This window comes from Notolepis coatsorum (assembly GCF_963971535.1).
Source record: "Notolepis coatsorum genome assembly, chromosome: 11".
Lineage (NCBI taxonomy): Eukaryota > Metazoa > Chordata > Actinopteri > Aulopiformes > Paralepididae > Notolepis > Notolepis coatsorum.
The window spans coordinates 83,266,619-83,290,352 of record NC_140175.1 but is presented as its reverse complement, the minus strand read 5'-3'; the positions used below and the strand labels follow the sequence as shown (position 1 = coordinate 83,290,352).

The 23,734-nt window shown below is 42.6% G+C and overlaps 1 protein-coding gene across 1 annotated transcript in view; it reads right to left on the bottom strand.

Annotated features, from left to right (window-relative positions):
* The window catches only part of LOC311237168 (patatin-like phospholipase domain-containing protein 7), a 147,796-nt gene that overhangs the window by 85,042 nt on the left and 39,020 nt on the right, over positions 1-23,734 (bottom strand). Inside the window, exons 10-17 of the mRNA XM_084324977.1 lie at positions 22,071-22,199; positions 19,806-19,886; positions 7,628-7,757; positions 5,990-6,067; positions 5,570-5,655; positions 5,105-5,263; positions 4,658-4,735; positions 7-20 (exon numbers count right to left, since the gene is read on the bottom strand). Of these exons, the coding sequence (XP_084181103.1) occupies positions 7-20; positions 4,658-4,735; positions 5,105-5,263; positions 5,570-5,655; positions 5,990-6,067; positions 7,628-7,757; positions 19,806-19,886; positions 22,071-22,199 (755 nt within the window). The remainder of the gene's footprint in view (positions 1-6; positions 21-4,657; positions 4,736-5,104; positions 5,264-5,569; positions 5,656-5,989; positions 6,068-7,627; positions 7,758-19,805; positions 19,887-22,070; positions 22,200-23,734) is intronic.

The following is a 23,734-nucleotide window of genomic DNA, read 5'->3' as shown; positions in this document are numbered from 1 at the left end:
ACAAACTTGATGCTCACCTCCTGCAGGGGAGAGAGAGAGAGAGAGGAGAGAGGAATGAGGGAGAGAGAGGAGAGAGATTTCAGATAGTGGTCAGTGTGAGCATTAGTATAGCGATGACATGCGAGAGGCCACTCTATACTGTGATTATGGGTAGGCTAGGTATGAGAGTGAAGCAGCTACAGTACTGTAGGTATGAGAGTGAAGTATCTAGGTATGATAATTAAACAGCTAGGTATGAGAATGAAGCAGCTATAGTAGGTATGATAATTAAACAGCTAGGTATGAGAATGAAGCAGCTATAGTAGGTATGATAATTAAACAGCTAGGTATGATAATTAAACAGCTAGGTATGATAATGAAGCAACTATAGTAGGTATGATAACGAAGCAGCTATAGTAGGTATGATAACGAAGCAGCTATAGTAGGTATGATAATGAAGCAGCTATAGTAGGTATGTTAATGGGGCAGCTAGGTATGAGAATGGGGCAGCTAGGTATGAGAATGAAGCAGCTAGGTATGAGAATGAGGCAGCTAGGTATGATAATGAAACAGCTAGGTATGATAATGAAACAGCTAGGTAACTAGCTGTTCTGCTGATTTGAGATTGGCTTACAGTACATCCTTCCATTTAATTGCCTTAGTTTTAAGACAAAAGAACATTATTATACCCTGGAGGAAATTGCATTGTTGTCCAATTTATGAACTTTCAGGGATAATTTCCTGCCATGGCTGGAAGTCCTTTTAGAACAATCCTACTTATTATGTAATCAGATTTGTAATAATAACTGCATTACAAAAGGGCTTGCCAATGGACATGGACAACATTTCCTTGACAACAATGAGAAAATTAATTCACCCACAGGACAGCGCCATGGCAGTGCTGGGACCAGGATTATTTTAATAATAATAATTACTTGCATGTATATAGCGCTTTTCTAGACACTCAAAGCGCTTTACAATGTAGGGTGGAAATTAGGGATGCCCCGATCACGTTTTTTGCCACCGATACCGATCACCGATCGTCGTGAGCCATATCGGCCGATACCGATCCGATCGTTTTTGATTAAAAAGAAATAAAAAATTATTTTATATAATTTTTTTTTTTTTTTTTTAATAAAATATATATATTATATAATTAGACTTGTACTTGTATTATCTGCGAGACATCGCCACCACGCAACAAGTCAAAATGCTCGCTATCTGCAAACAGCTCCACTGTCTGTGTGTACTCTAGTAGCCCTAGCTCCAAAAAGGATTCTCCGGCGCTGCAGCGGGACCCTATTGCCTTGGTAACGTTATGCTTTGGTCATTTCACATTCAGCAAGCCCTCAGCTCGAATACGCATTCAATCAATGTTATAAGACATTGATATCAGGAGCTATCTGTAGCTACTGCTAGCCGGCTAGATGACGTTAAGACAACTATTTAGTTCAATCGGACATTTCGTTTTGAACCGTGAACTAACGTCAGCTAACGCAAGCTAACGCAAGCTAACGGAGATATCAACATGGGCTACTAGACTTCCTGGGGCATTTGTTGATATCCGGAGCTATCAGTAGCTAGCCGGCTAAATACCGTTAGACAATGCCTACTAAAAGTGAATAGTTGACTGGGTAATTTTGTTTAAACAGTAACGATAGCTAGGTAGCTAACGTTAGCTCAGGTCGAATGCACTATCTAGACTCAGCAGAGGAGGTCCGCCTCCTGTGTTTACAAACTCTACACGGGTACGGGCGGGGCTAGGGAGGAGGAGCAGTTTGCAGGTCCTGTGCGTCTGAGACAAGCGAGTGAGATATCCACTTGATCAGTTTCCGCGATCGGCGAATATGACTAATTATCGGAATTCCCTGATCGCATATTTATACTGATTATCGGCCGATAACGATCGGTGGCCGATCGATCGGGGCATCCCTAGTGGAAATTGCCTCCTTCACCACCACTGGTAGCACCCAACCTTGGGCTACGCAGGCTCAATGGCTACAATACACTGGCACCCGGCACACATCACACTAGACAATGGCTGAACGGCTCAGGAGACAGGGATTGATATCAGCCAATTAAAGGGAAGGGATGATTAGGTGGCCTTGATGTCAGAGACCTGATTGGGACTTTGGCCAAGAACGTCGGGGAGCCCCCTACTCTTTACGATAGGCGTCCTGGGTTCTTTAACGACCGAATTCAGTCAGGACCTCGGCTTAGCGTCTCATCCGAAGGACGGCACTCGCAACTGTACGGTGTCCCTATCACAGTAACAGGGACATTGTTACTGACAAGTCCAGAGGACAGAGTGCCCCCTGCTGGACAACAACACCACTTTCCGACAGCAGCCTTGGCCGCGGCTCGAACCGGTGATCTTCCGATCATGAGTCCGGAGGTCTACTCATGTAGCATTTTAAATAAATTAAACATTTAATGGTCAGCAATCCAGTAGTTGTTTATTTCTGTGACCAAACTCTCATTGTACATGGCCTCTGTATGCCATGTCCTAAGAATTCAATTAATCTATTTCATATGCAGTCCAATACTGACACCTAGTGACGCAGAGTGGACATGCAGTTTTAGTCTAGAGTTGCTTTAGGAACACATGGGCCGGTGCTGCAGGTTACTCATCACATGTTCTGTGTTCTGTGGTAGAACATTTTCTTCTGTATATTGAAGCTATCAAAGGCCATATCCGTACGTTATTCTGATATGACTGAGTATTTATTCATCTATTGTGAATGTGTAAAGTAAATACTGTTCATTTTGTACATTATTAGAATTGCTGTTAGCATGAAGCAAATCTATTAGCTTAGCTACCAGTCTGTAGCCTAGATGAAAAAAAACACGCCGTTTTATGGGATCTGTAATATACTGCAACCCCCTCAGTCGAAGAGTCTTTCTGGGGCATATTGGATTGTTAAAACTAGCTGGAGAAACTGCTTCAACCACGGAGAGGAAGGCCAGTACACTCATTATAGAAGAACCCTGGAGGAGGAGGAATCCTTATGTATTCAACTTATGTTTCTATATGAAGCCTGGAGGAGGATGAATCCACCTTATGTATTCAATATGTTTATATAATATATAAACATATTGAATATTATATTATCATATTATGAACCCTGGGGGAGTATGAATCCTTATGTATTCAACAAGGACACTGGCAACTCGCCACATGTGTAATTCCACTTCTCATGTGTGCATGACTCGGTATCTAAAATGGAATGCATTAGCCTGTGAGGTCTTCGCTGCATCTGCTTTTGACTAAATCTTCTATTGTTCTGTTAGAATAATATACTCGATTGTTTGTGCCTCGTGGAGTTGTTTGGTGCCCATGGGCTACCGTAGTTTGAGAGAGAGCTAAGAGGGTACTGTAGAAGAAGGCTGACTGTTCAAAGTGAGAGTAAACACGGCTCTTAGCCTAAAGCCGACATGGGTTTCCTTGTTCTTAAAACATAAGATGGGCTCACTCAGCAGATGTGTCCATATTAGATGCATTATGCATCATCTTTGCTACAAGGAGGATGAGCTCACTCAGCAGATGTGTCCATATTAGATGCATTATGTAGTCAGTATAGGAATATAATATCTGCACTAGCTAATGTAATGGTAATTTATTATATGTTACATCATTTGTACAGCTTATTGGACATGTTTCATATAGGTGTTATAAATACATATTTCTCTGTACAAAGCGTTAACTAGTCAAGACACTAGGGCGACAATCTGACAGTGTTCTTAAAACAACGGCCAAGGCCCAGGACAGTTTGACTTAGATATGACATGTCCAAGTAAATCACATCTTGTTCTTTTTTCTTGTTGTCTTCATATGAATCTTGTGACAGATACGACAAAACCCCTAATCTCATCTTTGTTTACCTTTCTTGTCATATGTTATTAATTTGTCATCTTTTGACGTCATGTCAACTTTGTACTTAATTGTAAGTCTGACCAGAGCTCTTTCTCACTTTTTGGTCAGACGCTCGTATTACCTTGTCTCCGATTGTAAACCGAGGATACTCTTTCTGTGGCCACAGAAACAGGAATAAACTATGTTGGGCGGCTGGGTGGCGTAGTGGAGATTGCGCTCGTCACCAATGCAAGAGACTCCGGTATCGAATCCCAGTCTCAGCATTGCCTTCGACTTGGGCCGGCCGTCGTACTGGCTCATTTGGCAGAGTCAGCGGGTGGAAAGTCGATGAGTGGGGATTGGACGTTGTGGACAGCGACTCCTACAGGTCGGTGGGTGACGCCTGTACAGCAGAAACAGGAAGTATCGGGGGCAGAGTGAGCCTCCCACGCTTTACTCCTCGCCACTGAGAGTCCGCGCTGTCTAGTGAAAAGATGCGACAGGCTGCCTCCTCGTGTACCGGAGGGGACACGTGATGCAAGGCTTCTATCCTCACTACAACCGACCAGTGGGGGGCATAGTCTAGCAACGTTCAAGACAGGGGAGGGGAGAATTGGCAATATATACGAAATTGGGATGAGAGAAAAATAGAAAATGAGGAGAAAAAGTGGATACAAAAAATTGAAATAAACTATGTTCTATTTTTGATACATTTTGACTCATCTGAATTTCTACAGTTTCACTGTTTGGCTAATTTAAAATATTCCACAACACTAGCATCCTTGCCACAAAAGGTATGAATCTCTCTTCGGTGTGTTTTCTAACCTGGTCCCCCTGGCAGGCCACGGCGGAGCCGGCTTTGACCTGGTGGAGAGTCACCCTGCCCTCCAGCAGACGGGGGTCCTGAGGGACACCAGACAAGGTGAGACATATTGCGATTTGACTTCATAGAAATACACAACAATACAAGTGATTAAAATGGAACACATATAAATCAGTACTACTGAGTAAATTATGCTAATCGGATGTATGTTACTGTATCATCATGTACAAATGATACAGGTATAAATACACTATGGAAGTAAGCCATACTGGCCAGCTAGTAAGAGTAGGTAATAATATATATATATATATATATATATATATATATATATATATATATAGCTAATCCTATCTTCTAAGATTACTCTTATCTTCTAATTCCAGACTTTAGATAGTGGTGGCTCTTCCTCCTCGTCTCTCTCTGGATGATGCCCAGCAGGTCTCTCTCACCTGCAGCTGGATGATGCCCAGCAGGTCTCTCTTGGCGGCCTGGAAGATGGCGTTGACCTTGCTGGGCTGGACGGCATCGTAAGTGCACCGCTCGCCCTCTGTGTAGTGGAACACCGCCGAGGGTGTGTGCATCATGGTCACACTCTTCTTCAGGATGGACTACAGGGGGGGAGGGGGGGGGAAATCGGGAAGGATAAAAGTCAAGAGGTTACAAAAAGGATCTAGGATTTAACGTCTGTATTTCTCACACACACATGCCTCAGTTTGACAATAAAACAAATGTTTATACTTCACCTGCTAATGGCTTCAAAGCGCATAGTAACGGTATAAATTGGGTGCTTCATAAATAGTTAAGAGGACAGAGTTCATGTCTAGCTGTTCATGTTAAGCTCAGCAACAGGTTACAGTGAATAACACCATGGAATTATGGTGCATAATGTGTGTGTGGGTGGGGGGGGGTGTTACCTTGTGTGCGACAGGACTGGAAGGGGGGTCATCTAAGGTGACTCTGGCTCGCTCATACGCCATGTTTAGGTCATTCCCACTCACTCCTGATAGAGAGAAGATTACGTGCATTAGAGAGAGAGAGAGTGTGTGTGTTTCTGAATTATAAATCGGGGACGAATTAAAAACTAAGGAGCAGTTGATTTGGCGACGACTTGTTCAATAATCTTTTTTTTTTTTTTTTTTTTAAAGCTGTGGTTAGGGTGAAATGCCCCTTTAAATGTTGGACATCATAGAGGAGGGGAGTAGACACGTGTGTCTTAGCATAAAGAAATACACATCTATTTATTAGTTCAAATAATAGCGCATGTGTGTGTGCGTGCGTGAATGACTGCAGTCATTTCCCCCAGGTCAGCGAGCAACAGACTTGGCCCGGCCTACCTGTGCTGTCAGTGGGGACAGGGACAGGGGCGGAACGCACCCTCCTGTTGCCGTTGGAAGGACCATCCTTCACGCCATCTGTTTATCGGGAAGAAGAACACGGACCGTCAGCGGATTAGAGGTCGGCGTGCGCGTGGAAAACAATCACACACCGTTATCATCATTATCTACACCGGTGTGCGTATTATACCAAGTTGTTTGTGGGGGGAGGTTGTTAAAAGGGAATTTTGCCTATTTTTCACCTAAATCCAGAGCTCTAATGAACCGCAGATTTCTCTCCTGAGTCTCAACTGTTTATTCAACTTTCATCATATGGTACAGTACATATAAATCATATACAATATCCATATTGAATGCAAGATATTGGTATTGAACATTTCAAACAATTACCTAGCCCTGCATAGGACAGTGTAAGACTTACAGGGTGTTCAGTTTGCAAGTGTGTGTGAGTTTCTTTTCTTTTTTCAAAGTTGTTTTAAATCTCCTTGTAGTTTCCAAAACACATTAATGCCATAAGCTTCGGACGCTCTCTAACTTTGATTCTCCCGTTCCACATCCATATGCAAGAAAGCCACTGACCACAACGTAGTATTAACTGTTTAATGTCCAATTCGGGTTTAACACTTTCACGTTTCCTAATTATATAGAGCGAGATTAATAAAGTTATCCTAGGTAAAGAGAGAGAGGTCTGAAAACGATCTGGCTCCACTCTCTCATCACTCGGCCTGACTGCGTTATCTTCCTTCTAAACAATTCCGCCACTTAACGAAGCAAATATTGCTATCTGGTTGGCAGCGGTTGCAAAACTTAAAGAGCGCATATAACGTTCAATTGCTAGATAATCTATTATATATAATGTATTTAACTCACGTTGAGGTCCTGGGGTGAGTGTGGGGGGGGGCGAGCGAGTGCCATTGCCATTTTATAGTAAATGTTTTATTTTCCTTATACTTTGTGACAACTTATTTTAACTGGTTATGTATGTAAATGTATAATCTGTCTAATTTATTGTCTAATCATTGTTGTGTTAGTTTATGTTTTTGGATGTCTTTTATGTATTATTGTTATTGTGTTGTGAGTTGTGTTGTTTCATGTTTGAAAAATGGAAAATAAAAGATTTGATCACAAAAAAAAAACAATTCCGCCTGTAATCATGACATCACGGTTATCATGTCAAAATAAAAGTCCCTCAGCCCATCAGCCAAATATCACGTAAAAAACAAACTCTGTAACACAGAAATCATTCTTATCAATAAACATGAATTGTCTTCACATTTTTACTTCTGTACTGTAAATAATATCCATCTATTTATTTATCTATTTAAACACCATGAAATAAATGTCCAAAATACTTTCTATCAACTAAAATGACTCTTATTTACCAGACTAGGCATTTAGGCACCTACATCCCGATAGAACAAGCTTGAGGACAAATGGTAAAATATAAATGGTAGACTGTGTGTGTGTGTGCGTGTGTGTGTATGTGTGTGCGTGTTTATGTGTTTGCGTGTATATGTGTGTGCGTGCATGATGTTTGTATGCATGTGCTTGTTTATGCGTGTGTGAGTGTACAGTATGGGCGTGTTTCTGCATGTGCATGTTCATGTGTGTGCATGTGTATGCGTGTGCATGTGATACCCGTCTCTGCCGGGGTCTCGCTGGTCCCAGTGAGGAAGTCATCCTGGGGATGCGACCGGCGGTTGGTCTTCCCTGGACTGGCCTCTCCAATCACAGCATTCACATTGGACAAGGGCACCGCCTGACGCTCCTGTCAATCAAACACCGCAGCAAGAGAGCCGTCACGTAAAACTGTCAGTCACACGTCACCATTATCCTCAGTGGGCTCTGCCGAGGTGGGATTAATGACTTCCAGAATGACAAAAAAGTACATTTTCACAGCAGCCATTTATCATTTCATCGCAGGGTAAATGTAGGTATAATTAATAACATTAATTATGGTCTCGTTCCATTCATGTGTGCCAGCGCTCTGGCATTGTGCATGCTGTCTCACTGGAATGGAACAGGACCACAATGGGCCGAAAAAGGGCCTATGACTGACTGAATGAATGAATGAACAAATGAATGCAATTCTATAGCAATTTGCGGGTACTAGGAGACTTATAAAGTAATGACTGCATATATTTCAGAGCTCAGAGCACCAAGCAGTAGTCTCTACTACACAGAAACATGTGTGGTTAGTGGTTTCCAGAGTGTGCTAGTGCTTTCATACAACGGTGCTGGGAAGGGTATGCAGTTGTTGTGTGTGTGTGTGGATGAACATTCTGACATTGCAGCTACAGTAGGAGGTGATCCAACCCACTGGGAGCAGGATTCGATTGGACAGAGCAGGTGAACTTTTTAGAAAACAGGTTCTAGTCAGCAGCAGGAGTTCTTTACAGCCTTATTATTGGTGAGTAAACCTTCATTAATTCATATAAAAACCTTGGTCATGACCAAGGTTCCACTTGAGATAAGCCCTCTAAACACTTTCCACACCCTTAAAATGTAGTCTTTAGACGGACTATAATTAGTTGAAGGTTCCCTTGTACGGCAGTAATTATATAACTATATTTTAGTGAAGTGTTACTATTAATATTTCATCTTATTTTGAAAGCTTCATATATAGCGTTATATATACACAAGCAACGAATTAATGATTTTTTATTTGTCTCATTACTTTGAATAAGAAACATTATTGGTGTACTGGAAGAAAGATACAATGATTATAAAGGCAACATACACCTCTTTCAACATTGGTTCAAATTACAGCAAGTTTAGAATAGAATAGAAATACTTTTATTTAATATCCCGAGGGAAATGTTACTAGAAATGGTAAGATGGCTGCCATATGATCCCATTCCAGAAAATAAATTGATTATGATGTCTACCGTTTTATATATATGGCCAGAATGCTCTTGTAAAAAAGAGATCTTTAACCTCAATGAGACTTTTTATTCCTGGTAAAAAAAAAGCAAACTAGAAGAATCGGTTATGAAACACTAGCAAAAAAGTAATAATAATAGTAATAATCGTTGGTAATAAATATGTCCCCCCCAATGAATGAAGGACATATGGCATGTACATATGTGTTATGTTGTCTCTTGTGGCCTTTCCAAGATGTGAGAGTCACAAATGCTTTCTTGAAGTTTGTAGTTAGTGTTTAAGTTAGGTAGTCCCCAATTAAAAACGAAAGATCTGACTGCCGAACCAAATCGAACTAGGAGCAAATACATGTAAGCGTCTTACAATGCAACCAAAGTAACCCAAGCTGGTTACTGGAAATGAGAGGCACGCTGGTGGGTGAGGCTCAGCGAAGAGGACCACTCCCAAAATGTCTAATTCATATTGTAATTTTCCAAATGTCAAAATTGCCCCAAGCTGTTGCCAAGTAAATCAATTGGGCTGTTGAGATCGCATTGGGTGAAGCAGTAAAAAGGTGAACTATAAACTCACTACAGAAGGGCTACATGAAAGTCAATGGAGAATGCTGGAAATTAATTCCCCAAAAATACTTCCTGTTGCCTGATGTGAAACATATTCCTACACACTCATCCTTGTGCCTCTAACATTCTGCGCCAAAGCACAGGCTGTCCGGCCCTATAGTGTGCGAGATATTGCGCAGATTCACACACACTAGCCCACACAGAGAGACGCTACCGAATGCATAATGTCCTCTGAGAGGATCCACCTATCGTGGACATAAACATTTATATTTAAAGAAGTCAGGACTTTTTAGCGTGTACTGAACCTATGGGATATTAATATAGTTGACCACCATTGAAAGGGATGCACAGCGATGCACAGGACATAGTTTTGTTGGCTAAAAGGAATAATGATGGAGTGAGAGACGATCCAAAAAAAGCATAGGGATGGAGAGAAAGAGAGAGGACAAAAAGGAGGAGACAATGTTAGGAGAAATTATAGATACATAGACGGAGTGAGAGAGACAGATGGTGAGGGAGAGACAGATGGGGAGAGACAGATGGGGAGAGATGAGCTCATGGGAGAGACGGATGGAGAGAGGAGTGAGGGAGAGACAGTGGAAAAAGAGAGAGAGGAACACAAAAAGACAGGACAATTACCCTCTGTGACAGCACACCAAACATGATTTGTTGTCACTCTGGTGAAGGTCGTAAGACCGAAAACACAAGTGAAACTCAATAAAAGAAGATTTGAAGCAAGTAGCAGTGTTCTTAACCCTTTCACTGCCACACGACAGAAGGTTAACCCTTTACTATCACACAACCAACGGTTAACCTTCTGTCGTGTGGCAGTGAAAGGGTTAATCGGCTGTCATGTGGCAGTGAAAGGGTTAACCTTTACATTTACATTTACATTTAGTCATTTAGCTGACGCTTTTATCCAAAGCGACTTACAAGTTCTGTACGACAAGCCATCAGGAAGGGCACAACTCTATCAGCTGAGCAACAATGTTCATCAAAGTGTTTGAGTGCTACAGTGTAGGTTAGTTTATTAGGACAAGTGCATGACAGTACGGTTAGTTAGGGTTAGATTTTTTTTTTTTTTTTTTTTTTTTTTTTAATTCAGATAATGGTTGAAGAAGTGCGTCTTTAGTCGACGGCGAAAGATTGGACGTGATTCGGCTGTCCTAACTGGGGTGGGTAGTTCATTCCACCATTGTGGGGCAAGGACTGAGAATAGGCGACTTCTCTTTGATGACCCTCCCGGAGCTTGGATAGGAGTAGGTCTGAGGCGGCCAGAAGATGCAGAGCGTAGGGGTCTTGAGGGTGTGTAGTTAGAGACCATTGACCGGAGGTAGGCGGGAGCGGTTCCCTTTGCCGCACGGTATGCTAGGTCGAGGGCCTTGAAGCGGATTCGTGCAGCAATGGGGAGCCAGTGCAGGTCCCTAAGAAGTGGGGTGACATGGGCCGACTTCGGTAGGTTTGAGATCAGGCGGGCCGCTGCGTTCTGAATGAGTTGAAGAGGCTTAGTGGCAGTGGCCGGGAGGCCAGCGAGCAGTGCATTGCAGTAGTCGAGGCGGGAGATGACTGTTGATTGGACGAGGAGTTGGGTGGCTTCTTTTGTCAGGAAGGGGCGTATCCTTCTGACGTTGCTCAGGAGGAATCGGCAGGTTCTGGTCGTCGCTGCGATGTGAGCAGAGAAGTTCAACTGGTCGTCGAGGACAACACCAAGGTTCTTGGCGGTCGGGGACGCAGTCACAGCTGCATTCTCGACTGTGATTGAAAGGTCGGTTAGGGGGGAGGATTTGGCCGGCAGGTGGAGCAATTCTGTTTTGCTTAGGTTCAGTTTGAGGTGGTTGGACGTCATCCAGGCTGAGATGTCGGACAGACAGGCCGAGATCCGCACAGAGACGTGGATATCTGAGGGAGGGAAGGAGAGGAAGAGTTGAGTATCGTCGGCATAACAATGGTAGGAGAAGCCATGAGACGTGATAATGTTACCCAGTGATTTAGTGTAGAGGGAGAAGAGAAGGGGTCCTAAAACCGAGCCCTGGGGGACACCCGTCCGCAGGGGGCGGGTGGCCGACAGGGTCCCTCTCCATGACACTTGGTAGGAGCGGTCATTGAGGTATGATGACAGCCATGTCAGCGCAGAGCCAGCCACTCCCATTCCTGCGAGGGCCGCAAGGAGGATCTGGTGGTTGACTGTGTCGAAGGCTGCAGATAGATCTAGGAGAATCAGGACAGAGGAGAGGCCTTTCGCTTTTGCTAAGTGAAGTGCCTCTGTGACCGCAATGAGGGCTGTCTCTGTGGAGTGACCAGTCCTGAAGCCTGACTGATTAGGGTCTAGGAGGTCATTCTGTAAGAGATAAGTAGTAAGTTGGTTGGATACAGCACGTTCAAGTGTTTTAGAAAGGAAGGAGAGAAGAGAGACAGGACGGTAGTTGCCTATGACAGTAGGGTTCAGGGTTGGTTTTTTTATGAGCGGCGTGACTCTGGCTTGTTTTAGGGAGGTGGGGACCACCCCCGAGTTGAGTGAGGAGTTGATGGTTGCAGTTAGGAATGGGAGGATGTCTGGTGCTATGGTCTGGAGGAGTGGGGAGGGTAGCTGGTCCAGCTGGCAAGTAGTCGGACGGTTTGACGTTACCAGTGTCAGGGTCTCTGCTTCTGTAATGGGAGAGAAAGATGACAGAGTGAAGGATGAGGTTCTCGATTCAGCATTTGGAATACCTTCTGTGTATTGTCGCAGTGAAACGGGTTAACAGTTTGGTAGAGCGGCAGTGAAAGTTTTAAGGGGACATATTTTAGTCCTTATTAACAAGTTAATATAAGTATTGTATTGTAGTATAGTATTGTATATTAGTACACTGCACAGTATTGTATATTGTATGGTAACTACGTCTATTCTGCATCGAACATTGTACATATGTCTAAACTGAACACTGTGACCTCATTTTTTTACTTCTAATTTTACTATGTTATTTTATTTCATACTTATCTTGTCTTGCACAGTCTCTGGAGCGTAACAGTAAGAAGCATTTTGTATAAAAGTATTCTGTACTTCTGTATGACAAATATTAAAGAAACTTGAAACTTGAAACTTGTATTTGAGGTCCCCTAAACATGTCTGAATATCGATTGACGTTTACAGTAGTCAATAGCACTGAATGTGTGTTAAAGTTGACCTATTAGCTAATAAGCTAAAGTTAGCAACATTACGCAACGGGAGAGGATAGAAGCCCTGGTGTGGAGCACATACCCAGAATGCCTTGGGGTCTGATTAAGATTGAGCACCCATCGGGATGCTTTAATTATTATAATGATCGCAGCGTTTAAAAGACATATTTTTAAGGCATCTTTGCTTTGTGGGCTACAGTAGTATACAGGGTGTAGAGAGGATAGATGACACAAAAAGGTCACAGGTCAGACTGAAACCCATGATGTCACCAGTAGGGGTGGGAATCACCAGAGACCCCACAATACCATATTATCGCGATTCTAGAGTCACAATATTGTAATATCACTCATCGCGAGATGTAAAAAATGTTTAAACTGCAAATGATGTCTCCAACAGAAAACATCTGCAATAAAATTATATACAATATACATAATCCGTTTTATCTAATAAGTAGTGCTGTCAATCAATTAAAATATTTAATCTGATTAATCGCATGATTGTCCATAGTTAACTTGTGATTAATGGCAAATTAATTGCATTATTATAAAAAAAAATTATCTACCTTAAACAGATCTTTTTCAAGTTCCAAGTTTTAATACTCTTTATCAACATGAGTCAACAAATGCTTTCTTTATGCAGCCATTTAACACAAAAGGATGACCCTCATGCATTGCAAATTTGCATCAAATTCAAAACAGAGTGATGCACAAAATAACTTAAAAACAATGAATAAAGTGTGCGTGAAATAATAGGGGAAAGAAAACTTTAGGAACTTGTTACATTCACCCACACAAGGACTGAGTACTCACACGCCCCCCCTCTCTCGCTCACACACTCTTCCAGCTCTTTCTCTTGCCCCTTCCTCATCTCTCTCACCCCCCTCCCTCCCTCCCTCCCTCCCTCCCTCTCTCTCTCTCTCTCTCTCTCACACACAGTCAGAAACAAACAGTGAGTATCAAATAATACACCCGAGTGAAGTCTAGTAAAAAATATATATATATCTAAAAAGTTAATCGTGCGTTAATACCGCGTTAACTTTGACAGCCTTACTAATAAGATAACGTTTCACCTCATACCAATAATTCTTTATGCAGTAAAATGGGATCGTCAAGCAATAAAATATATATATTTCTTTTTTTGCTCGACAATCCCATTTTACTGCATAAAAAAAATATATACATATATATATAATTTTAATATTGATACTTGACATCTCTATATCAATATAATATGTATATCCACAGGATGATAACTTGCTTCTTGTTGATTATTTCCCTCAGAATGAATGGGTGTGTTGTTCTCCTTCAGGGAGAGGAAAGCTGGTCTCGGAGCCTGAGCCAAAGTCATGTCCGATTTTTCCCCCTTCCTTAAGATGATAATCTTCAGTGACAGGTGATTTTGTCCTTGTGGAGAGGCTTGTGATGAATAGATGATGGATCTTTTTAATTTATCATTGTTCTTGCGCTTGATGACCCTTTTAAACACTTTACTTTAGGCACACTCTAATAGGGAGGTGTAGTGGTTATGTCATTGCCGTTTCCCACGTGGTCCGCGTTTAGTCACCCAACAGTGATGATCTAAAGCCAACCACCATTTTTAAAAGGCACAACCACGTTATGGGCACGACAGTAGACATTGCTAACGTCTAGTATGTTTAGCTAGGTAAAATGAGTAAAGTTAACGTTAACGTTTGTTAGCTTAGTATCAGCGCAACTGTCAATGGAACTGTCAATGGCCGTGACGTGTATTATGCGACACCACTGAACGACAGGCGTTCTACTGGTAAGTGTAGTTATCTTTTAACACTTTGAGTGCCACGGGTCCGGTGCCCCGGAACCCTGTTGCGTGCCACCACCCACTTCAATGACAGATATTTGCGAACGCATAAACTATATCTTAAATTATGGCTATGTGTCTAATATGGCCGTCGCTTATCAATGACTTGTTTGCAGTCAACATTGTCGAAACGGATTTTTTTTTTTTTTTTATTATTATTATCATTTTCTTTTTATCTGTTAATTTCCGTTTTATACCATTTTGAAAAACGCTCGTTTTTTAAAGTTTCCGAAAAGTTCAGAAGATTCTGTGATAATCGCCCTTTACTGGAATACACTGGAATACACGTTGTAATTTTTCGGCCTATTTATGAATCGTTTTCAAATAAACGCTAGATTATCGATAGTATATGTGTACTTATGCACGCTATAGAAGCGGGCTGAAAAATCTATTATCTTATTTCCTGATCAGCACACACACACACTCACATGGGACACGTTGATATATAGGTGAAAACAGCTCTGATTATCCCAAGACTTTTCCCTGTTCGAGTTCAGACAGATCCCCACTAGTAACGTGAGGCTAGATTGATGAAAAATGAATGGCAATCCTCAAAGTGTTAAGGACACATTTAAAATCTTATAACTAACTTTATTTCAACCAAAAATGCTTAAACAATAATGTTAGTGATAGAAGGGAATTCATTTTGTGCAAAAATGGAAGGCTTGCCAATGTTCATGAGGCAGAATTATTTCAATAGCCGATAATACATTTTCCCAATGATAAATCCCTATACGGGGTGGACCGCACAGGAAAATAAACTGACGTCAGACTACACCTCCCTATAGTGTGTAACTAAGTATATGGATATCTATAATATCTGTATCATGATGATGTATTATAAGTGTTATTTATGAAAACACATAATATATAACCGATATAGCAACATTCAGACTAAAACACAGCTGTGATGGGACTAGGGCTGGGTGTCGAGACCCGGTTCCAAAGTGGAACCAGTACATCATTTCCAAGAGCCGGAGTGGATGGGATAAGAAACAAAGAGTTTTTAATAGATTCCTACACCGGATTTATATAATGCTCCCCATACGAGAGAACCGCATTGAGTATTTTGCCAAATTGTAAAAAATGGTAAATGGACTATTTATATAGTGCTTTCTCCGAAGTGCTTTACGACTTATGCCTTACATTCACCCATTAACTCACACATTCACACATGGCGGCGGAGGCAACCAAGCAAGGTGCCAACCTGCTCATCGGGAGCAGTTAGGGGTTAACCACTTAAGGATCGGACGGCCCGTGTCCGGGCCATCAAGGACTCGCGAGCACGTCGCGGCACCCGTGCTGCGTTTTCGCCGATCAACCAATACATTGTTGGAAAGTTGAATTTGCCGCCTTTCGATCGTCACCTCACTCAACCTATTGCGTGATTTCATTCTCGAGTTATAAGACGAAACAACCGGCGAGCGTCATTTGAGAAGCCGTGACCACGTCTGGTGGTGAACAGTCCTGAACTGACCAGTCACCACTGATGGCAAAACCGTTGTAGCTAACGAGCGTCTGCTCCGAAAGCGATCTCAGACGGGCGCTGACAGTGGGGGAAGGTGACACAAGAAGATGAAGAAGTTTGTTTCGACTCCAGAGGCAAAATGAAGGCAGTGGACGGCCAGTTTGGATAATCACGCTGAATCTTTACCGCTACACACATTACAAAAACCTTTGTGAAACACTCATTTTCCGTGGGATTTTTTATAAACTTTGGACCTGTACATAAGACTTCAGGCTATGGAACCATTATGTTTTCCAGCTCCTACCTCTCAGCTGAAACTTAAAAACAGGCATCTGGCAACCAGTAAATATAAATGTGAGTAGACAAAACTTTTACGTCAGTGTGTTCAAACCTCTGTTACTCTATTTCATTAGCACTCAATTTGTGAAAGAAACTTCCGAATGTTACCTTTCAAAAGAGACCAGACTCATGCATGTGCTATAATTATAAAGTATATTAAATTGCAAATGACTTTGGGTATACAATGGTCAAATTGTTTTTATAAACTAGCCCCATTTTTGCCCGATCCTTTGTGTCTTGCTCAAGGACACTTCGACACACTGCCGGAATTAGGGTTGGGTACCGTTCACATTTGAACCAATACCGGTACCTGTGAATCGATACCGGTACCCAATGGTACCTTTTTTCTGTACTTTAGTCTCTTAAAAAGTAATCTACCTACCTCAGTCAGTTGTAAAAAAAAAAATCCAAACTTACAATTATATATTATTATTTATTTAGAAAAATGTGTTAATAGATATATATATATATATATATATATAATATTGCAGCGAGCGTTGTCGGCATCTAGCTTTGTAAAGTGTAACCACACTTGCGACAGACTGCTTTTGTTGTTGAATCAAGTCAAATCCTACAGTAGGTAAGCCTGTATTGTGCGTGTGAACGTTGACGTGAGGCACACTTCATAGGTTTTGTAGTAAACGAAACATTGAAATCAACGTTTTTTATTTTTATTTTTTTTACAATACCGAAATGTGGCACTGGTGGATCTTATGTGAATCGGTACTCTGTAGTACCGACGTGATTCGGTCGATACCCTTAAAAGTACCGGATTCAGTACCCATCCCTAGCCGGAATAGAACCTTTGGATGACCAGACGAGACGACCGCTCTACCTCCTGAGCAACCGACACCCCTGGTTTACCTGCGTTAGGCTTTTTGTTTACTTACTGGACCATGGCTGACAGCAGCAAATGTTTGAACACTTGGCTGAGCTTCACAAGAAACAGGATAAGACAAACAAATGCAACACCTGCAGCGAGAGCATTCAGTGTGGATGAGGAAGTGCCTCCAATATGACAAAGCATCTGCTTCAGTGCTCTATGTGTTGCGTCTCCAAGGCATAATGGCCCAGATTCAATTAGCGGTAACAAATGTTAGCACTTCACACTCGAATACAACGACATACTAACATGCAGGTACTGACAGCTGACGTCTTTTCTAGTGCAAGTACCAGTAAACAAATGGTACTGTAATCCTTAAGGTGCTAGTTCATCGCAGAGCACCCTACCACCTCTGGTTCATCACAGAGCACCCTACCACCTCTGGTTCATCACAGAGCACCCTACCACCTCTGGTTCATCACAGAGCACCCTACCACCTCTGGTTCATCACAGAGCACCCTACCACCTCTGGTTCATCACAGAGCACCCTACCACCTCTGGTTCACAGAGCACCCTACCACCTCTGGTGCATCACAGAGCACCCTACCACCTCTGGTTCACAGAGCACCCTACCACCTCTGGTTCATCAGAGCACCCTACCACCTCTGGTTCACAGAGCACCCTACCACCTCTGGTTCACAGAGCACCCTACCACCTCTGGTTCACAGAGCACCCTACCACCTCTGGTTCATCAGAGCACCCTACCACCTCTGGTTCACCACAGAGCACCCTACCCAGGGTTCCCACAGACATTGCAAAATGAAATTCAAGGACTTTCAAGTACCTTTCTAAGCACAATTTTCCATTTTAAAAAGGGCATTTAAAAGGATACAATTCACTTTTAAATGCTGTTTTTTATTGAAAAGAAAATCGGATTCAATATTTATGGCTTAAAACCAATTTCCGACTATTAGTTACACTTTAGATAAAACTAATTATATTTCTTGATTCAGAACCATTTTATCATGGATGAACAAAACTTTCAATGTGAATGGTTGATTTGAATTTCAAGGACTTTTTAAGCACCTTGTTAAAAATGTGCTGTTTTCAAGGAATTCCCGGCCTTGACTTTTTTTATCAAGTACTTTAAGCACTTCCAAGGACCTTGTGCGAACCCTGCCTACCACCTGCGGCTCAGCACAGAGCACCCTACCACCACCACCAGCTCATCCCCAGAGACCCCATGTTAAGTCAATTTAGCTATGAAGGGGAGGATGAGCACAGAGAGTCACTGAGCAGTGATTTGTGGTGAAGGGGTTACATCCCTTGGCAACAGTTGTCTCCTTCCTTGGGTACTAGTTAGGCAGCTAGCTATGCATTATTATCCCATTATCCACAGCAATGTGAATAAATTTAATATGCCGCCTCTGATCGTTTCCTGTCAAAATGCATCAAACAGATGACAAAAGGTATAGGCTACAGAAAATTGAGAAATTCAGTCATGGTTCACAGTTGACTGATTATAGTCTAAATGCTAAGAATAAAAAGGTATAGACTCGTTTTTATTCTTGATATTTAAAGATGATCAATCGGGGGGAAAAAGATTCCATAAGAACCGGATTCAATAAGCAGAACTCAAATGACACCCATTCTACTGTAGTTAAGATGCATCAGATCCCACCAGAACCTTCTCTCAGCCCTTCCACTGTCTCATTGCAGAACACACTCCCATGTGGAGCGGAGTGCTCACTCTCCCTGATGGTAAGAAGGAGGAGTGAGTGGGGTTTAAAAGTTACGGTCCTTCCTATGATCTATGGAGGAGCTTGTGCTCCGTGGCGTTCAGTTCCACTGCGCTGTGCGGCTCTTTATGGGAGGAGAGAGATATGATGCTTAATGTTGGGTGAAATTAGCTCACTCGTGTGTGCGAGTGTGTGGGTGTGCGTGTATGAGTGTGTGTATACCATGAGTAACAGTTATTGGCAATTCATGCTTTCAGAGTTATGTGTATGTTTGCTCTTGTCGGCCAGGATTTGATTAGTCATCTAGTGTGCCACCACCGCAAATAACCTAAGAACTGAGTGTGTGTGTGTGTGTGTGTGTGTGTGTGTGTGTGTGTGTGTGTGTGTGTGTGTGTGTGTGTGTACCAGGTTGAAGCGGGAACCTTCCGATTACCAGGCGGCCTCTCTGAGCCACTGTTGGCCCTAATATATGTCTGTGTGTGTGTGTGTGTGTGTGTGTGTACCGGGTTGAAGAGCTCAGTTGTCTGTGTGTGTATGTGTGTGTACCGGGTTGAAGAGCTCAGTTGTCTGTGTGTGTGTATGTGTGTGTGTACCGGGTTGAAGAGCTCAGTTGTCTGTGTGTGTACCGGGTTGAAGAGCTCAGTTGTCTGTGTGTGTACCGGGTTGAAGAGCTCAGGTGTATGTGTGTGTACCGGGTTGAAGAGCTCAGTTGTCTGTGTGTGTACCGGGTTGAAGAGCTCAGTTGTCTGTGTGTGTACCGGGTTGAAGAGCTCAGGTGTATGTGTGTGTACCGGGTTGAAGAGCTCAGTTGTCTGTGTGTGTACCGGGTTGAAGAGCTCAGTTGTCCGTGTGTGTATGTGTGTGTGTGTGTGTGTGTACCGGGTTGAAGGGCTCAGTTGTCTGTGTGTGTATGTGTGTGTGTGTGTGTGTGTACCGGGTTGAAGGGCTCAGTTGTCTGTGTGCGTGTGCGTGTGCGTGTGCGCGCGCGTGTGTGTGTGTGTGTGTGTGTACCGGGTTGAAGAGCTCGGTGGTCAGGCCCAGGTAGTTGTGTAAGGACAGGAAGGTGACTCTCTGTAGACGCACCATGATGATCTGAAACACACACCGAATACACAGTCTGGAGCAAAACACACAGAAAACAGAGTCTGGAGCAAAACACACAGAATTCTGGGTGTAATTCAAGTCCAGTCGTTGAGGTTTCAAAGAAGAAATACAATTTTCAGTTTGTGTGCAAGGGAACAGATAGGAATTAGTCAGTGAAACGTCACCTTTCTGTATTTTCACTGTTATTAACAGGAGGGTGATAATTCATGTTTTCTTTTAAACCTCAGTGACTGACTTGAATACCATCCAAACACCCAACTACATATCACACACCATGTTTGAGTATTCCTATATTCCTCAGTCCACTGTACACCTAATATCCCATTAAGTCCCATTCAAATGTATTGAGGGCCATTGGTCTCTGCTTTGTTAGCAGGAAGGACACAACATATTGGGCCTCAATTACGAAGCGATATAAGAACAAATTTCCTCTTATTTTGTTCTTACCTGGGATTCAGCAATGTTTTCTTATTTTAGCTTTTCTCTTAGGCAAGACCAAATTTTAAGAGTGGTCGAGAGCACTCTTACCCAGATAAGAAACTCTTAAAAGCCTACTATTGGTAAATTTCCCCCAAATATGACTTAAAAAACCCAGAATTTATTGCGTGCGTTCTGCTTCTGAAATGGATTATTATATATTGCGGTTAGAAAAGTTAGATCATCCATTCAACAGGAAGCGATTTGCGATTGGTCTCAAAATGAGATTAGATTCAAATGTATTGTTATTATTATACAGCACAAGTACAATACACCATCCAACCAGAGTGGATAAATAAATGCTCCAGAAATAAATATGCGTGGAGAAAGGCGTATGTCAAGCAGCCCCAGTGTGCGAGCCCGCACGCGCACACACACACACAAACACACGTACTGTATATGTGCAAAATTAATCGTTCCAGCAAAGTAGGCTTCTATTATTCTAATGATTGGTTTTATTGGGTATCATAGTAGTACGTCCTACTGTAGAACATGACATATTAGCATGACATCTCCTGTATTAATGCCAATACTGAACGACTGCGCAATTGGCTCTTGACAAGTGTAAACTATGGATTAGTCGGTTGTAGTCAACTTTGAACCCTTTAGCTCAACTGGTTAGTGCGGCTGCCTGTGGATCCTATGGTCACAGGTTCAAATCTCTCGGTTACACTCGTTTTCTTTTTTATTTTTATTATTATTTTATGCATTTATTTATTTATTATGAATAAATATGTGTCTTTTCTTATTTTTCTCTTAGGAAGAAATATAAGAGAGTATTGGTGAATGAGGCCCATTGAACCTAGTTCATTTGTATTTTTAACATTTGAAATCACACCACTAAATACAACCATTGTAACCGAATCATAATAAAGTTTCAAAACCCATTAAAATAATGACCATTTTCCCCCAAAGCGGTTAACGTCACGGTGACCACTCGCAGCCACACTTATTGTCTGGGACCAAATACGGCCACGCCCCACTCCCAGTAAAAAGTGGGAATCTCTAGAATGGGTTTCGGGCGACGCTGTATACGGAAGTGACGATAGACAACACTTTCTGTTGTCAGTAGATGGCAGCATTGGTTTAAAATTAAAAAGGTGAAAATGTTGAAAACTACATGAATACATTTCCCAAGATCCTTAGCACAGGTCACTGGGATGTGTCTATTCTTCGCAGTGATCTGAACAGCGGTAAACTATTACTGCGACCTCGGTATAGCGACCGCGAATGGTAAACTAATTATCTTAACAAAAGTGCGCTGGTAGCGTTACATATGTTGTCTAAAGGGGGACATATGGTACAATTTAAGATTTTAATGATAATCGGCATATAAAGGACAACATAAAGCATTTTTAATTTGTAAGAAACCTCAATAAAAACGGTAATATTCGCTATCGTTATGAAAATGTGCTAGAATCCTATAAAAATTTGGACGCATTTGGTCTACGTTCCGTTAGCTGTATTCTGAATGACGCTCACCAGTGTCTCAGGGTACTTCATACCTGAATGACGCGCACCAGTGTCTCAGGGTACTTCATACCTGAATGACGCGCACCAGTGTCTCAGGGTACTTCATACCTGAATAACGCGCACCAGTGTCTCAGGGTACTTCATACCTGAATGACGCGCACCAGTGTCTCAGGGTACTTCATACCTGAATGACGCGCACCAGTGTCTCAGGGTACTTCATACCTGAATGACGCGCACCAGTGTCTCAGGGTACTTCTCAAACACTGACTGGAAGGCTGAGGCAGGCAGGCGCAGGATGGTGGAGCGGGACGCGGCCCGTGCCGACACGGTCTTGTAGGGGGCGGGGTAACCCTGGGGGAGGGCAGCAAACAGTCAGGAGAGGAGTATAGGACTACAGAGTATAAACAGCAAGCAGCCTACAGTAACAGGTGAACGACACACCAGTGAAAGTCAGGAGAAAGGCAGAGGGGAGGAATGAACAGATTAGAACAGAAATGGCTGAACGGAGCTGCAGAGAAAAAAAACTTAAAACCCATCTCTTTACCAAAGCATTTGACTAACTTTACACTATTTGTAACTGAGGGGTACAATTCCCTGACTGTATTGATAAGTATGGTATCATTAAACCACTACCGCTTTATGTACTTTAATTACTGGCCATACAGTACACGATATCTAAGTATGATGAACACTTTCCCACATATGAAATCAGGTCCACACAAAGGTAATAGTCAAATATTTAATATATAGCAAAAGGTACATATAATAATTACTTATTACATTTATGATTTGAATTGAATGCTCTTGTAAGGCAAATTAATACTCGTATGCAAATCAACACTGAATGTCCAATCTCTGGTTACACAGGAAGCAAGTATACAACCTGGCTCTTAGGGGATTATAGCGATGGTCACTTAATGATTATAGCTGGATAATATACTGAAGGGATCCCGCCGGTTGTAAGCCAGTAGGGGGGGTAGGAGAGCCGTCGGCTGTATCCCGTCTGGTCAACGATCTCCAGGGAGAATTCAGGTACAGAAAACAGTGCCCCCGTGGAACCTTGATCCACAGATGAATACACTTGGGCTCTCTTGTAGACGATAGCTGTAGCTGTCGCTGTCGGTCCACAACGAAGAAGAAGCGAGGCGACCTCAGTCTGGTCTGAGCGCCGTCTCACCTTGGCTCCTCTCGGGGTAAATCCAACACTCACCGGTGTTGGCGATTATCCGCTCCACAAATCAAAGCACCAAAGCAAATAGATATTCCATGCCGTATAGGGCTCAGCAGTCGTCGGGGTAGGTAATCCAATGTGCAGGTCCACTCGTCCTCGCCCAGAACTCCTCGGATGAAAGCACCACGCGTGGTCTGCCCAGCCTGGTTAAGACTCTAGATAACGCGAGGAAACGATGGGGGTGCTGCTCACTTTAGAACTCTAACCGAACGATGCACCATACATAATAGACTATTATTACTTAATAGAAATACGGTGCCAAACTCTGGCAATTCAGCTATTAATTCGCACGAGGTCTCACTGCTATTCTAAGGCCAAACAGGCCGTACTACACCGCACGCGGTATCGTGGGGTGAGGCTTCACGTCTTGTTACTTAGTTGGGTAGAAGGGTAAAGGACTAAGAGGAATTCTACATTTCTTGCGCCATATTTATATGCACAGTGGACAAGTAGTGCCGCTCTGCTTTCGGTAGCCGTATTCCTGCGCGGAGCTGAGGCTAGTAAAGGCATGTCTCGTCGGTACCTTTGAACTTGAACGCCAGGGGCTTGTCCCTGGCGCCTGGTCCTTTTGTCCAATAAGAGAATGAACTATTATGGGCTGTAGTAGAATAAAGGGATATTCAGTGTATATGTACAAGGAATATACAAGGGATAT